Here is an 18274-nt window from a genome sequence, read left to right as displayed (position 1 = left end):
AGTGACAGGACAAGGGACAATGTTTTTAAACTGAAAGAAGATGGGTTTAAATTAGATGCTAGGAAAAAATTCTTTAGCCAGAGGGCAGTGAAGCACTGCAACAGGTTGCCCAGAGAAGCTGTGGATGCTCCATCCCTGCAAGCACTCAAGGCCTGGTTGGATGGGGCCCTGAACAACCTGGTCTTGTGAACAGCATCCCTGCCCTGGCAGGAGCGTTGGAACTAGGTGATCTTTGAAGTCACTTCTGACCCAAACCACTCTGTGACTCTATAATTCTACGGTTTTCCAGCATGTGAAGGTATTTTGTGCCAAGTCAGTTGGCCTACAGGGCAGGGAGCAACCCATGACCCATCTGTGGCTTGAAGTTTACCACTTTTGAACATCCTCTGAGGTGGCAGAATCACAGTGTACAACTACAGGCTCAAATCTCTCCCTGCCTGAGATGCTCTGATATCCATGGCCCTCAGGAAGGCCCTCACACACTTAACAGTATAACAGTTCTTAAACTAAAATTCTCCTACAAAAATAAATATATTGATGAATACTGAGAGGGTATTCAGGATGCTGATGCCTTGATGCTGTAAGAGCATTCATCTGATACATACAAAATCTTAATGTAAAGGAGTTGGAAAATAGATTTGAACTTGGAAGAAATTGGGGTATTATTTTCAAAAAATGCCTAAGTTGACAGAAAGAGTATCTTTACAGGTATGAGGTTGTTTATATTTCCAGGCTTGTATCATGGCTTGAATGAGTACAGGCACACTGAAAAATGATGCTCAAGCTTTAGTACCCCCCATATGTCCCCCTCCCCCTGGACGTGCCCTGGAAACGCTGATATAAAAAGAGAATGTCAGCATTTTTGCCAGAACTCCCAGGCAAGCCCGTCACAGTGGAAACCTGACATCCAGAAGACCTGGAAAAGAGCCAGTTTGTGCACAGCATGTCCATCCTGTATGCCGGCATTCAGGTGCATCGGATTTATTATGCATGTGCAGATCACCTGATTTATTGCCAGGGTTTATTACCAGGTGCAGCAAGGCCGGCAGCATGTTCAGAAAATGTTGGATTTACTGCACGTACCCAGGACATCTGTGAGCACACACAATCTCCTATTCTCCTGAGACTTCCTAGGAGGAAATACAGGAACCATTCCCAAACTTCTGCATTCGCTTTGGTTCTCTGCTTGTCTGCAGACAGAGACAGACTTCTGGGATAAAGTAAACGCAGCTACTTTAGCATACCCTTAGCGCGTATTGTTGGAAAACTTGTTTGTACTTCCCAATTCTCCAGAGACAAATGTGAGCGGATGAGGGCGAACTAGCAGCGTTTCAACAGAGCTGGCCTGCTGCTCTACCACACAGCAGATACATTAGCACCTAATGAGTTGTGATGGCTTCAGATTTAATAGATGACTTTCTTCCACCAACAAAATTACCATATAAGCAAGTCTGAAATTTTATTAGTTGTTTTGGCACATGAATGTGAGTTGAACAAAGGAAAACACTCGAGCTACGTATTTGTTAAAAAAATCAGAATTCCGTTTTCTTTAAGGCTCTCAGTAAGAGGTACATTTCCAAGTAATTCTGGAAAGGGGGAATCAGGTATATCTGACTGGCATCCAGGTCAGTGTTCCAAGACTCAGTCTGATCCAAAGCAGGAGTACTATAGCAGTACTCCATAGCAGTACAGTAGTAGGTATATTTAATTAGTTCCCAGTGGTGCCACATGTAGTCTGATGAGGTGCTGAAGTACCTTACAGAAGACCCAACAGTTATCAGCATTTCAGTATCAGAATCTAACACACTGGGATGATGGGAGCCGTAAACTGTAATGTGTTACTGAGACCCATCTACTGACTTCTTTGGGCACGGGCATTTTTCTGCTAATATAAATGCCTTAGTTTGCACATGCCTTATATTGCATATCCAAATGCCTTGGATTTCACAGATGAGAGCCAGCTCCAGCTGAGATGCCACAGCAAACAGCATTTTCCAGTCAGGGCGCTTTGACTATGAGCCCTATTTCTTCACAGCTCTTCACTGGTTCCCACTTTCCTCACCATGAAAGCCCTTTGTGGCCTGTCGCCATCATTATGAAAAGTCATTACCAAAAGTTATTACAATAAGGCTTTCTAGTCTTCTCTTGACCCATTAAAGCTTTCCAAGTTTCCAACTAATCCCCTCAGGGTATCCCTGTGCTGTCACTCATTCTTGGGAGGAGTCCTCATAAACATGCCCAAAATCATTGCATTGTTCCTTTTGAGCTTCTTAAAAAGAAAGTTCTGTTTTCCCATCATGCTCACACTCACGGATTTGGCAGCACTGTCAGGCTGGCGGTTTTCTGCAACTGCTGTTTATTCGGATTATTAAAATACTCCAGTCTTTTCCTCCTGACCAGTTTTGCCTTTTATCCAGAATTTTCCTCTGTTTTTCAGTTTGTCTACAGAGTTTTTGGTACTGCAACTGGCTTTTTGTCCCAAGCCTCAGCAGCTCTTATTACAGCAAATCTGGGTCTCTCTGCAGATGCAAAGTGCAATGGTAATGCACCTGAACAACAACAGCCAACAGGCAGAAGGGTAAAATAATGCAACAGCCACCCTATTCTGGAGTCAGTGCAGAACACTGACCATTCCAGCCCCTCAGTGAAGCATGGTTATAATGGGAACATGAGGAGTTTCACTGTTTTTTCTATTAAAAATAAAAATAGTTAGGATGTTGACTAATAGTTAGGTAAATAGTTAGGATGTTGACTCTTGGAAACCTTCGCTGTAGTTTAATTTCAAATCATCAAAGCTCCAGAATTACCAGCAACTTTCATTATTTGACTATTTTTCTTCCTCTTTTTAACCCTTATGATAATTTATTCCTTTCCTTTTTTTAGCTATGCATTACTTTGCTCTGTGTGTGTCATAGAACAAATTTTTCTAGTTACTTTGACAAACCTGACAGCTTGCAGCTGTTACACATCTTGTGTCGATTACATCTCTAGATAAAAAGAATTCTTAAACCCTGAAGGCTGCAGATGGCTTCCTGGTGAGGGGTTAATGGGTTAACTCTAGCTTTGTAATAAAGCCTTTTTGGGGGTCCCTTTTCTTAGGCTGTTCTCTTCAGTCTGCTTCTCTTATGCCCTTCTAGTTTTGCTATTTCACTTACTATAACTCACATTCCTCTCTGGTCACGAGAGAGGAACTGAAACACCAGTGTCCACCCATCCCTGCCTCCTTCCCACCCAAAGGTGCCTGGGGGGCAAGACAAAGTATCTGTCACTTGAACCTTATCTCCACATATCATGCAGGCTGCTTATGGCAGGGCACAGCTGAATGACCACAAATCAGTGGAGTGACAACTCGAACCACCACTAATCCCTAATAAATTCTGGACTGTCCCACAGATTTGGGGATCTTCTGACAACTGGTGATGCTCTCAGCATCTGGCAAACCACTTGTGTCTAATTGGGTACCTTGAGATATTTACAATGTGCTTAATGGTTACTGAAGAGATTGATCACCCCACTCTTGATATCTATCCAAAAAGGGTATATAAAATCCTTTGATCTTGCTAAGGCAGCAAAACATGTCGAACCATCAGTTATGTAAAGGTGGTTGTTATTAATTTGAATACTGCACAGAGAGGAAAGAACAGAAGTACCATATAATGAGATATATTAAGACTACAAAAGAATTAAGTGAAGCCGTTACGTTATGAATCATGATTTTATTGTTTAGCAGTCAGCTCTTGATGTAATTCAGATAATAACGAATGGGCTAATTCCTTCCACCTAATTCAGGCAAAACTTCCATTGACTTCAAAGAGAAAGTTGTCCAAGTGAGGACTAGAGATTGCTGCATCTATCCCATTATTTGCAAATGCTTTTCTGAATATGAAGTTTTCCTTTATAATGGGCTATTGCCAATAACACTAACATTTACATAATGTAAACCTCTTGCTTAAGAGTCTTTCATGTTCAAAAAAGATTTTTTATTCTTATTGCAAACTGCCACATTGAAAGTCCTTCCATTAACCCTAGCATTCATTAAAGTATAAGAATATACTGACGTTCTCAGCACACCATTTCAACTATTCTTCCTTCTGCTCAAAATTTTTTATTTCATTTTACCATTAATTTTTTATCAAGAGAATGTGTTATTTATTGATTATTAGCAAAGAGATGATCTATCATTGCTAATATTTCTCTTTATCACAGAAGAGTGCCAAAAAGGGGGAAATGTGCTAAGCCTTGTTACTTGTTACATTTTAACAGACGCCAGAAGTACTTGAGGAAACAAATTAATCTATAGTCATACATCACTACTGCTCTTACACTATAGCTCTGTTTATAAGTTATTACCCTATAAAACTTTTCAAATTGGGACTTTTAATTAATTCCTAAAGCAATGGCTCAAAACCTGAAAAATGTGCGTAAGCATAATACTTTCTATTTAAATCAGGGCAGAACTCTTCAGGTTTTTGACAAAACCAGATATTTTTTCTCTGATTATAAAGTACGCACTTCCATCTGGAACTTATTTTGACATTGTGAATCTTAATGCCTCAGAAAAGCACACAGAACAATGGATGGACACTACTTGATTATTTTAAACTGAAATTAATTAATTATGAAACAGCTGCAATCATCTAAATTACTTATTTCCCCTTTCAGTGAAAAGGAATTTATAGGCATTTGCAAAGCATACAAAAATAAAGAGAGAGACAAGAAAGTCTGTATGAAGGGAAGTCATGTAAAATTGTCTATGATCTGCATTTCAGGAAAGTAAATAATTAATAACTCCGAGGTAGCATATTAGGGATTGCTCATTCTATTATACAGACACATCGAGCAGAAAAATGCTTTAAATTTCAACAAAACCAGCATAGAACTCCACAGAATTTACGTTTCCAGGTAATAATTTTTTCAGCAAAAACCAGCAAATTTTTCACATTAGAATCAGACTGACTTGAAAGAAGCTTCTCAGTCATTGAATAAAGACAGATGAGCAATGAGTGTTAGAAAAGCTACCAAGGCATCAAAAGATCTACAGTCAAGGCCATTAAAGAATAGCTAATCTGCTCTAGTTCTAATTCTTTGCTAATGGGTTTCCTTAAATGTGCTTTACATCAGCTGTAATTAGTTCAAGATACTGCTACTTATATACTTCTAAGAACAACAACAAAAAAAAGGGTTGCATTTATACCACTTGCTATGTAATCATGTTCACGCAGCCATGCACCCAAGTTGGCAAGGTCTTGTGAAGTGTGAAGCCTTGAAGAGCGCCATAAAGAGATAGTTTGCTTGGATCTACAAAAGTCGGTTCAGCTCCAGCAGCAAAAGCATTTATCTGTGCTTTCCTTTGTTGGGGTTTATCTCAACACCATTTCACCTCAGATGTTGCAGAAGAATCTGTATTAAATGGCCAGGGATACATTAACAGGTATACATTACCACAGATTTTGGTAATGCCTACATTTTTGCTACCACTGCTATCGGTTTGGAACAGATTTTCATAGCCAGTGGCAGTTACCAAAAACCACAACGAAACCAAACTAAAATCCTTGCCTGTTTTATGTTAGAGAGTGACCAGGTTCTGAATGGGATTCACTCCTTAGAAAAAGGAAACAAGAAGTCTCAGGGAAGACTTTTTAGCACCTTCCAGGACCTAAAGGGGCCTGAGAGGAAAGCTGGGGAGAGTCTTATTACAAGGGCATCTAGTGATAGGACAAGGAGGAACAGCTTCAAACTGAAAGAGGGTAGGTTTAGATTAGATACTAGGAAGAAATTCTTTACTGTGAGGATAAAGACACTGCTGAGACACTGGAAATGGTTGCCCAAAGAAGCTGTGGATGCCTTGTCTGGAAGTGTTCAAGGCCAGGCTGGATGGGGCTCTGAGCAAACTGGTCTAGTGGAAGCTGTCCCTGTCCAAGGCAGGGGGGTTGGCATTAAGTGATCTTTAAGTCCCTCCCAACACAAGCCATTCTGTGATTCTGTGATATGCTTTGAAAGGCTGAGCTCCACAAGCTGCAAACATGCTGGTGCACACAAACATGAAAGGCAATGTGGTGACATAAATTCAGAGCAGTCAGGATCATGGTGGTCTTCTTGTAGGAAGCCTTGGTAAATGGACTAGCACACAGACACCTTTTGTATTAAGAAATTCCTGACACTCTTCAGGCCTAACCACAAATAAAGCACATTGTGACATTAATTTACTCTTTACACTGGTGACATTTATTTAATTCAAGGTCATCATCCTGGAGAAAATGTTACACTCTCTTTGCCAAACACAAATGAAGAAATGCATTCTTAGCTTTTATTGTTACTTTGTCCTTTAAAAACAGTTGATGACATGACAAGTTCCCTCCCTATGTCAGAAACAAAAAATACTAAAAAGTGTCTTCACATGCATATCAATGTAATTATCTTCTCCAGAGTCTCTGTCAACTCAGTCTGTTAATTTTTTCTAAGCTAAGGTACAAGCACCTACAGCACTTGCTGTTCTAAAGCAAAGGAGCACAAAAACATTAAAGCTACATCATTCTCTCGAAAAATTGACAGACCTGAGAGATGAACCCTTCTGGGTCACCAGTGGTCAATGACAGAAGGAATCAATTTTCTCTTGGTGCATCACTAGGATGTAGACACCATTTGGCATCATCAGAAAAAAAAAGCTAACATCCCCCCAGATGAGGTTTCGGACATCTGCCAACACCAATGCATGAGAACAGGCTCCCCAAAACCTTCACAGTGACCAAAACAAAGAAGGCAAGGATAGAAACAGTGAGATGCATGGTTGGAAAGACCATTGCTGGGATAGCTTTTGAATCTGAACTCTGCAAATGGATACTTCACCAAACCTTTTTTCCTTCTGATCCATCTGTCTGTCATATTTGCATTTTTCTTACCACCATACGTCATCATAATACCTGGCATCTAGGCTGCACCATCATGGCAATGCATGAGCCAGGGAAGTCATGAGTTTCTCCACAACAGATTTCAAAAGTAATATGTGCAGTAAGAAGTGATCACAGCTCAAAGCAATCAAAACATACATCAGTGTAAGAAGACACCACCTTCATCCTCTACTTGTACACTCCTGCCATGTAGTCAAACCAGGCTGAGCCACAAAGGACTCTTTCTCTGGTCCAAAACATGTGCAAACAACCACACAGAAGGACTGGGTTACATTAAGAAGTTGTGCAGCTTTGTCAGATACAACCCTCTTGATTTTAGTTTTAAGTACTTACAGTTGTGGATCATCTTTATTGAGAAACAAAACATAGCAACAAAAAGCTTCTTAGCAAAGATTTCTGGTCCCTTCTGCATAATTTTAAGTGTTTCCTGCCTGCTGAGACCACCACTGCTGCATTGGAACTAATTTATTTTTTAAGAAATACATAAAGGGTCTCTGAGGCTAAGCTTAAATTGCATTCCTACTGTCATATTTCCCAAGATACATTTGTATCCAGGTCCTTGGTACATACATTCAGGTTTAAATCTTCCTAAGAGGATAAAATGCAGTCCCCTCAAGTCACTAACACTACTTTTTGTTTGCTTAAGGTACTAGGAAAAGTTGAGCTATCAAGCTGTAAGAGAAGAACACAAGTTATGCATTTTTACCTTTGAAAAGATACAGAAAACGTTTAGCACAGAATATTAATAATAATTGTCATTATGTTCATTTAACTGTCACTACAGTTCATTCATTCTTTCTCCTAAGTATAAATTTGTAGTTACCCACAAATTATTCAGAAATTATGTAGAGTATTACCTGAGTATTCAACCATAAGTATCCATTATTTGCTCTCCTGGGGCTTGAGGCACAACCAGCAAGTATAACCAGTGTCTTAATACTGATTTCAAGAGACAGAAGAGTAGCCCTAATGAGAATTATGTGAATCCAACGTAGTTGACCATAGCAGGGACCAGTGGGCTCCCTGGGAGCAGTCAGAGAGCAAATCCAGTGCCCAGCAGCAGCACCAAGACGGGAATTCCCACTCCCCAGCAGGGCAGGGTTTACAAAGAGCTAGTTCTGTTCAAAACCAAGAAAGTTTGATTACAGCTTTTCCTTTTCCTACTTCCAGCTTTTCCCAAAGAACTTGTAGGTTTTCCCTGGAATTACCCTTGCAGCTAACCAGCCATATACAAAGGAAGCTTCCATGGATTTCCTAGAAAATATCATCCTTTTGGAAATCTCATTTTGTGACATGGCGACTTCACAGTTAGAACCTGATCAGTCTGTCAGATGAGACAACATGTTATACAGAATTTAACCTCCCTGATTTTTACCTGTACGTGATGTCAGATTTTCTTCATTTCTATAGATTTTACTGTATTACTCCTACTGTTAAAAAAATTATAACCAGACTATAAAGCATCTCTCTTTTTATTCATGTTTTGTCGTTTCCTAGTCATAAATATGAAGTTAATGGATTAATTTGTTATATGAAGTTAGAAACCCCTGTAATTAAACAGTTGCTTCCTTTAATGACAGTGTCATGGAGTTGAGTATGAAAATTATTGCTAATATATGGATGACAAGATGCTCCCACAGCCAGTATTTTTTGGTATGCTGTTTTTATAATGGCCCATTAATAATTGTCCACTTGTTTTAAGAAACCCGTTATTTTCCTTAGAATATTCACAAAGAATAGGAAATGTTGCATGCATCTCATGACCTCTTTTGAACCCTTCTCCAACAACCTAGTAAGGGTTTTACTTCAACTTTTGATGAATACATCCCAGAGGATGACAAATCTACAGGTCTGAGAGTCAGAATGCAAGCCCAAAGGGTTGTTCATCTCTTGCAACACACAATCAGGCATGGGTACTCAAACAGTCCTCAGGGAGACAGATGAAAGCACATCCATTGTCCTACTGTTGTAACAGAATTTTACTTATTAGGCAAAAACAAATCACAAGCTTAAAAACCTACTTTTTCTTTTTTAAAAAAAAAAAAGTACTAAGTACTGTGAATTAGAGATAATAGTCCAGATTCTCATCTGATGTAAACTGGCAAAGCCTCTGGACTCAGTGGAGACTCAAATGAGGAGGATGTGGTATATTACATCCAGCAAATGAGCACTCACACGGCACAGCAGACATGTTTTTAAAATATTATTATTCAGCTGATGTTTATAAAGTATTTTGACCATGAAAAGCTTGCTCTTATTATTATTTATAATGTTTTAACGCATACAATTTGTTCAGTGCTGTAAGAAAAAAAAGCTCAACCAATGAAAGCAGTTCCTGACCCAAAGGGCTTCCAGCCTAAAAAACAGGCATCAAGGAAGAGAGAACATGCTGTGAAAGCAGGAGAAGGGAACAATCTATAGTTATTACTTGTCTATTGTTTGCTTGCAACTTATAATCATCGCAGAAAGAGCAAATTTTTAGATGAGATCTCAATGAGAGACAGGTGGTAACTGTGAGTTGACACTGGGAGGAAGGGAGAATAGGAAACACCACACAGAGAGAAATAAAGAGACAAAGATGATTTCAAACATTATTGGTTGAAAAGGGGCAAGAGCTAAAAAGAAAAAAAAAATTAGCAAAGTCCAAGACACAGGCTGGAATAGAGCTGTAAAGGAGATGTGAGATAAAAGAAGACACTAACTTAATTTTTTTTTTTTTTTACTTATTTTTCTTTTTTTTTTTTTTTTTTTTGTGAGAGGGAGTTACTATTGCTGAGCATTTTCTGTGGAAAGGTCAAGCTGATCCAACCTGTTACCATACTGAGAGAGTGACCCCTCTCACCCCAAAGTAGCTGCTTAATGTTATCTGAAAATAAACATTGTGATCTACTTCGACTGAAGATGTGTAGAATTAGCTTTCTAAAACTGTCTCAAGTCAGCACCAAGGAACATAAGAAAAAAATCTTGTCTTACACAAATATAAAATGTAGAGACTAAAAGCCAGGCAACCTGGAATCAAGAAGTTACAAAAGGTTCATTTATAAGACTGCTGGATGTCTGACCACTTTTTGTTAATAGCAACTTCCAAACAAAACTCTCATTGACTTCAAATGGAGCAGGAACAGACCCAAAGATAGCAAATGAACTAATAATTCAGTACAAGGTCTGTAAAACACACTGGGCCATCTTATACTGTGGCATTTGATATTGATCTTAGCTTGGAAGCTATACAGCTATACATTTTTTACAGGAATATCCCACCCCTACCAAACTGATGTTAACTAAAAACGCGCAGAAGTATCAGGTAACTACCAAATAAACCAATTACATACTTAGCTTCTTTTACCTAAACAAACACTGTTTTGTTTGTGGCTAACAAACATCTTACATTCAAAACTATTTTCTTGTTTGGTACAACAGAGTCAGTGCTTTAATAAATCTGCTAATTGCTTTTAATGAATGGGGAACGACTCTGCCTATGCATGTACCTTACATCAGCACGTGAGGAGAACCTTTACTAGCTGGTCTTCACTGGGGCTGTTGCTGTGCCCAAAGCTAAGCACGGAGTTAAGGACCTGGCTGCATTTTGATCTTCCTTTGTTAAATAAAACAAATAACAAAACAAATGCCTGTAATTCAGAACTTGTCCAGGCACTCTGATTAGGTCCTTTGGTCTGCTCATTTGCTGCTTTCCATCATTTATAGTATGTTTACTGATGTACAACAGGCATATAAAACACCTCCAAGTGAGATTTTCCATCTCTTTTTGTCCAGTGTAAACAAATGCAAACCTGTAATGTACTAGAGAATCCACATCCTTGAGTCTGGACAAGTAAAACTACACATGGAGAAAGAAAAACAGGAGACAGAGCTGCAGTTTGAAGTCATCAGTGCCCTGTGTTCAGGATAACTCTGCTGGTCAGCAGTAAAAACACCTTGAGTTAAGCTGGGCTGAACACCCTAAAATGTTCCAGAAAAAGCTTACCAAATGGGCACAAGTTTTGTTTACACCACAGATTGGTATGTTTTCTTAAAATTCCTATTTGAGTTTGTGCTCAGCTTTCACTATTTGAATTATAGTAGTTTTCTGGAAAGCAGAAGTGTTATTGGCATCCATACAACCTGGGAAAACTACTGTTTAGTAGAAAATAGCTCACAATATTTTACCATTGCAGTTTACTAGCTAAATACTGTCTTATAATCACAACATGATATATCATTACATTTTCTGTGTTACAGCAAAGCAAAAGACATAGCATGTATTAATTGGAAAGAAAATTCATTAATAGTATAATAGCAAAAATCAATGAGAATTGATTAGCATGCCCCTGTTCATTTGGAAACTCCTTTTGATTTTCCAAGAACATCTCAAATAAAAAAAAATAAAACCACTTTAGAACAGCACATTAATATTTAATTACTGCACTTCTAAGCAAAATGTTCACCAAATACTTCAAAAAGTGGATTTTCAGTCATAAATTAAGTGCGCAAATTGCCATTATGGCTACATTCAAAAGAATAAAGGACAACATTCATTCTTGCTGCAGAGAAAATTAAGTCTCATTAAGTGTTGCTCTTTGCCATGAAGTACATCCTATCTATGTGGTGTATTTTATTTCCCTTTTTGGCAACAACTGCGCAACTTTGAAGACATTCTCATAAGTCTTCATAGCTGAACATTACCATACCAGCTTTGTTTTGGTTAGTTTAGTACAGAATTCACACCAGGTTTCTTGAGAATGTCCATAACTTGCCCCTTGGTGAGCAGGCAGGAGGGCAGCACGCAACAGCCACCCCTGCCTGCAAATGGGAGAATGACCCAGGGCCCCAAGGCACCACTGACCTTCACAACAGACTTTGGAAGCTTTCACCAAACCAAAGTAAGCTTTTATATATTACTGTTTGTATGACTTTTCAAAACTGACTATTCCAAACCACTTGTCAACAGCTGCTTCATGATAAGCTTTCAGCCCATGATCTGATGCTCCAAGCTAAAGCTGGTGGCAAAACCTGGTGCCCCAAAAGGACTCAGAAACACAACAGCAATGCCCTTGCTCCCCTCACTAGCCACTGCTCTGGGCATTTGTGGGGTTCAATCCCTACAAAGGGATGAAAGTTTAGCAATGAATGCAGGCCTGACACTATGCAATGGCTTTTAATGTGCTTTTTGGAGCCTTTCTGATGAACTCACCTTCTAAACTGCAACAGCTATAGAGGAAAACAAGTAACTAGAGCTATGAAACCGCAAGATTGCAAGTAATGCAAATACAGATATTTTTAAGCAGGTAATTTAGCTGGAAAACAGTTGATGTCTTTTTGGACCCATACAGAAGTCTTATGGCAACCACAGGCATTTGAAAGTGGCTCCACAACAGCCAAAAAGCGTGCTAAAAAGGTTATGAGAAGAATCAATGGCCAGACACAGCCTAGATCCCTAATGTCCCAGGAGTTATGTTGTTAGTTTTTCAAATTATTATTAACTCAAATAGCCAGCTCAGAAAAGAGAGTAATGGACAGCCCACTTTTGCTAAAAAAGGACATTTGCCCAAAGTTTGTCCTCATTCAAGGAGAAAGAGAAAAGCATTCAAATGTGTAAATGTATTATTTCTCCCACTCTTGTTTAATAGAAAAAAAACGTAATTTAGTTGTAAAACCGTGCATATGGACTGTAAACTTAAAATCAGGCCAGAGATAAATGTTATGGTTTGGATATAAACTGAATATTGGTATTTATAATTGAAACGAGGGCATAGCCTTAACTTGTGTCACAGACAGAAACACTATAATTAAAAACTTTTATGGGATAATAACTAATTTTGTATTATATGTGCTCTTTAAAGTTCCCACAGCAATGTAAAAGTTTTATTGGGCTCCATGTTATCAATGTATGCATTTATTAGCACCCACATTATGCAGCGCAAGCTGTTCTCATCATCCCGAGGTCTTTTGTGAGAAGCGGCTCAACTAACGGGACTCGGTGGTCCAGCTTCTTTTGCTACACCTGGCACCGAGGAGATAAGCCGGCGCTGTCGAACGCGCACCCTACTGACAGAAGCCATAGATCACCTAACACGGTTTAAAACAAAACGCACACCGGTAACTGACTCCAGGCGAAGGAACCTCAGCTCCCCGCGCTCCAGGCGCGGCGGGCGGGCTCGCAGTGCCGCCGCTGCTCCGCGGAGCGCACCCGCGTTGGAGCGCACCCCGCCCGGCCCGGCCCGGCGCGCAGGGGAAGGCAGGCACGGCCTGTCCGCTCCGGGGCTGCCAGCCGGGGCTCCGCGGCACCGCACTCGCGTCCCACCGGGGCGGCCCCGGCAGCGCGTCCCACCGCGGGCTCCCATCGCGGCATCGCCCCGCGGGTGCCGCCGCGACCCGGGGGCGCTTCCCCGCACACCGGGGGGCTCTGGCGGGGAGCGGAGCGCTTCCTCCCCACCCCGCGGACCCCGGCTGGACCCGACGGGGGACCGCCGCCCCGGGGTCGGCGGCGGGGAGCGGCGGCCGCCCGGGGGCAGCGTGACTCCCGCAGCAAACTCCGGGACTTGGCAGAGGCAGCAGCTTGGGGAGGGTGGTGCAGGGGGGAGGGCAGCGCTTCCCACCTCCAGCCGCTAATGACATTTCTAGAAATTGTTTCCCCTCCTCCCTGGCAGCCCCGCACCCGCCGCCGGGGCGGGCAGGGACGGGGGTGCGCAGGGGGAGGTCAAGGGCATGCAATGGGGGGGGGCGCAATAAAGACGGCCCGGGAGGGAGTTGCAGAGCGAAGGTGGGGGGTGGGAGGGGGGGGTGTGAAAGGGGCGTGCAAGAAGGAAGGGGGATGAGTCCAACCCGAGGTACCAGAGGTGGATGAGCACAAGGTATTATTGGGGGGGGCGGGGGAGGGAGGTGAGAGCGGGGGAGCGGAGGGACGAGTGCAGTTGACCCCTCCAGCCAAACACCACACTCACCTCCCAGATCCACCCTGGCAGTCAGGGGAGTGGGGCACCCGTCCCTCTGCCCCTGCCGAACCAGCAATGCTGGCAAAGCAAGTGGCAGAGGAGACACCTCTCTGGGCTTCACCCTCTGCTAATGCACCCGCTGCCCCAGTTATTGTACCCTCGGGCCAAAGCACCCCCCTTATTGCACGCCCACTATTACTGCACCCCAAATTTACTACACCTCTCCAGGTAAGCGCACACCCACTCCAAATTACTGCACATCCCCCAGTTATCGGAACCCCTCCAGTTACCGCACATCCCCCGCAGCCCCCGTGTCCCCGCGCCCGGGGGAAGCAGAGGCACCACTCACCATAGAGAGTCCAGGTCCCACTCCTGAAGGAGAGCTAAGTCGAAGCTGTCCATGGTGAGCGATGTCAGCGCCGCCGCGCTGCAACCACACGGCGTCCGGGGCGCATCGTAACTGCACCGCGGGCAGGGCGAGGGCGCGGAGCACCCCCGGCGCCGCCGCCGGCCCCTCTCCGCACACGCGCGGGAGGGGACGGACCCCCACGGCCACCTTCCTCCCGCTGCCCCCTAGGAAAGAAGCGAGCACCGTGCCCCCAAAAGAAAGCACACGGTGCCACCGCTCGTGTGCGAGCGGCGCGGCTGGGCTCGGCTGGGCTCGGCTCGGCCGCCGCCGCCGCCGCGCTCCGCTCCCGCCCCGCTCCCCCGCGCCTCCTCCCTCCCTCTCTCTCTCTCTCTCTCTCCCTCCCTCCCTCCCTCCCTCCCGCCGCCGGGAGCGCGGCCGAGGCGGCGCCCGCCCCGCGCACGCAGCGCCCGCGTCCGCGCAGCGCCCGCTCGGCGCGGGGGGCGGCACAGCCCGGCGGGCAGGGGGACTTGCTGGGAACTTGCACCCCGGTGGGGGGTTTGGCCCGCCGAAGTTGGGTTTGGGGTGGGGGTTTCCCCCCCCCCCTTCCCTTTCCTCCTCCTCCTCCTCCTGCTGGCCAGTTACCCTGGGGTGGGCCACAGCACCCCGGCTCACCAGCACCTCACGCGTGGTAAGCACCATGATGTTTGGCAGAGAAACACTGGGGAGAAATTGTGACATTTATTGTGGGACGGGGCCGAGGACGTGGCCGTGGTTCTCTGTGCTGGAGCCAGCAGCCCGGGGTGCTCCCAGGGGCTGTCTCTGCTGTCCAGAGGTTAGGCTGGGTTAAGGCCTTTTCGCACCAATTCCTCCTTAGATGTGTAATAAACTGCACCTGTGCAAGTCTTCATGTCTGTACAGGTCCACCTAGACCTGCACGGCCAATTAAAGGTCCCTGGATTGCACAAAGCCTTTAAAAACGAGTGATCTCTGGTTAAAAATAAAAGTACCAATCATCAGCACTTGCCACCCAAAGCGAGTAAGACGCCTTGCGCTGCCATCCAGCCTGCGTGAGGAGGCACCAGCTGTGATATCTGGCTGGCCAGGGGAGGCAGGCGCTTCTGATTTGTAGTTGCTGAATCACATTAAGAGAGGTTAACACACATTAAATACTTTCCAGAATACTGGGCTTTTCAGCTAAGCAGTGAGTAAGCTGCCAGAGAAGTGCCATGTCATCGCAGACAGGGAGAAGAAATGTGCAAAATCCGTGACGAAAAGAGGGGGCTATTCATGCAACAGCACCAACGCGAATATCTGCAGAGCAATCCCACACTGGGAGATTCCCTGCTCTTGGAGACCGAGCCAACTCAGCTGGCAGCTGGCTAGGGCACCCTGACGTGCATGACACCCTGGCAGACCAGAGCAGTGCTCAGGCTCAAGTATTTATGCAGCCTTCTCGTCTGGTTTTGTGACTATATTATTCGTTCCTGAGTTAGCTTGATTTAATTTAGGGTTGGTAACCTTGCACAGCCTGCGGCGCAGCTTTGGCTGCAGCATAGGCACACTCCAAGGGAAAGGTTTGAAAACCTGTTACAGTTTGCACGCTGCTTTGGGCAAGTCGTCTGAAAGTCCCAAGCCACTCCACAGCTGCTTCTGTTCCCTTGCACAGCCAAGGTGGTGCTGCCTCCTACTGCCAGAAGTCCCCCGACCCTCTGGATGTGGCACATCTTCAGCCTGGAGTGACACACGGGAGCCGGCTCCTGTAACGCCTGTCCTCTCACTTTCCCCAGTGGGATGGAGAAAGATGTGTCCCGGTTGGGAAGGCTTGTGGCACCCCCTGCCTAACCAGAGCAAATGAAGATGAAAGTGAAAAAAAAAAAAAAAAGTCATGCCAGTTCAGATGCCAGGCTTGGTACTGTATTAATGGACATATAAACCCACCTCAAAACAGATTTTCTGTCGGCTGGGGTAAAGCTAACCACGACAGGTTGAGCCTGGAAAGCAGATAACATTCTCAGCAATTACTTATGTGTGAAGGAGTGAAGGGCAGCATATTTATGCTGACCTTTTCAAGCTACAGCCTGTGCTGCCTCACTCGTCTTATTTTAAGGGAGGTTGTGCAACCCCCATTACAGCATTGCCCCGATTCTTTTCCCTGAGAACCAGCTTAAGTAGTGATTTGCAGAAGTGCTTAAATCACCTCTGAAATGGTTCATACAGCAAGGCAGGCTTAGGCTGCCTTTATGGACTAAATCACTAGAAGTGGGACCCCCTTTACACCAGTGCTGGAATTTACCCCAGGTCATTCTGTAAAGAGCAAGGTGGACTGCAATGCTCACAAGTGGTAGCTCAAGTGTGGCAACTTGGAAGCAAAATTCCATAGGCTAAATTAATCATCCAAACTGAGATCAATAGAAAATGTAAACAAAGAGCATGAACAGCACTGAGTGAATTACATTTCAAAGAGTAATACATAATGACAAGGCAGTATGTTTTATGTTTTTAGTATGTTGTAGCCCAAAAAAATATTTTTCTTTTACATTTCTTGAATGTGTACCATTATTGTGATGTTCTTTTCTTTCCCATCATGGCTGTGATTCTCCTCTCATGCAGAACAGAGAACATCAAGACTAATTGCATTGAAATTAATGTCAATTCAAAATCCCAACTGCTTTGGCTATCTGCCAGGTGGTCGATGTTTCCTCTGACCCTGGTAGCATTTTTGAAACTCCTTGTATGTGAGCACTCACCTACAGGTTAACCTTCCACCCCTAATTTTACATCCTCTGTGATGTGCCTGGCTGGGCTCCTCTGCTGGCTCCTCAGTGTAACACTGTGGTTGGTCCCTGTGGCTGGAGCATCCTCTGTGCTGCATATCTTATTCATTCAAATCCTTCCCTCTTTCCAGCCAGTGAACAGTAACCTCACCTGCTGCTTTCTTACTTAGAAGTGTCCCATCTATCTCCAGTGGGTTCCATGATCGAAACCATAACATACAGTAAATTGACACGGACTGTTTGAAAGAATTTCAGGATGGTGAATGAAGAAAGTCCATCCCCACTGCCTGTTGCAACCCACAGCTTTCCTGCAGCCACCAGCAATCCCCTGTCATCCCTTGCTGTGTGACTTGTCAACATATTTTCAACTCCTGTAGGGAACAAAACCTGCCTTTTTATGAAAGCTTGGCATCATATAAATAAAAATATGCCATGTGCTTTCTAATCCTGCTCATTATACATATATTTTTAATGATTCATATAGACATTACTTGCCCCTTTATTGTGCTCTTTCCTCTGTTAACAACTCTTCATTAAGAATAAGCAAGCAACTGTGCCCAGTCAAGCAGACTTTGTAAGAAGAGCTGAAGGCCTAGGAACAATATGTAATTCAAATCCCTTACATAAAGATTGCCTGTAACAGGAAAGCTGAACATCATCTTAAAAGTTGACATTTCCCTCTTCTCAGACTCTCTGTCTAAAGCATGGCATAGCAACTGCCTGAGGAAGAGTAAAGATAATTTTAATGTAACATAAAATAAGGGGGAGGTGAGAAATACTACATTCTTAGTCAACATCCTGTACGCAAAATGCCACCATAGTATCTCTTTAGTATGACCTACCTTTAAAACATCTACCCAGCATGAAATAAATTCCCAACGAATTCATAAGACCTTGGTGGAATGCTTTCGAAGAACAGAAGAGAGAAATTCTGGAGGTGGCCGGTGTAGGAAATGCTTTAGCATTAGTGCAGTATATCTCAAGAACAAGAATTTCTACATCTTGCCCCACTTGTGACACACCAGTGCAGAGTGCTAGGACACAGGCAGAACCTCTTTTTGCCTGTGAATTTCAGTGGTTGCTGGGGGCAGCCTCACAGGTGTGTGCATGCAGCATGGTCCTGGATTAGACAGCGCATGTCACATCTTGTGGTTTCAGGGACAAAGTGGGAGCTGTTACACCTCACCACATCTCTTCTGTAAATCCATGCCTGCTCTTGTCCCAACAGCCTAATCCATCAGCAATTCCTTCAGAGGGCAGACTGCTGCGTTGCTTGGCAGGGAGGGTTACCAAGCACAGTCACACATTTCT

At 43.7% G+C, this 18274-nt stretch overlaps 1 protein-coding gene across 1 annotated transcript in view; it reads right to left on the bottom strand.

The window, feature by feature from the left end:
- The window catches only part of AFF3 (ALF transcription elongation factor 3), a 319688-nt gene extending 305234 nt beyond the window's left edge, over window positions 1-14454 (bottom strand). The window contains exon 1 of the mRNA XM_058829676.1: window positions 14190-14454. Within this exon, the coding sequence (XP_058685659.1) occupies window positions 14190-14242 (53 nt within the window). The 5' untranslated portion in view covers window positions 14243-14454. The remainder of the gene's footprint in view (window positions 1-14189) is intronic.
- Between the last annotated feature and the right edge of the window lie 3820 nt (window positions 14455-18274).

The sequence above is a fragment of the Poecile atricapillus genome, chromosome 1, assembly GCF_030490865.1.
Source record: "Poecile atricapillus isolate bPoeAtr1 chromosome 1, bPoeAtr1.hap1, whole genome shotgun sequence".
In the NCBI taxonomy this organism is placed as follows: Eukaryota; Metazoa; Chordata; class Aves; order Passeriformes; family Paridae; genus Poecile; species Poecile atricapillus.
The sequence above is the reverse complement of the archived record's forward strand: the minus strand, read 5'-3'. Positions and strand labels throughout refer to the sequence as shown.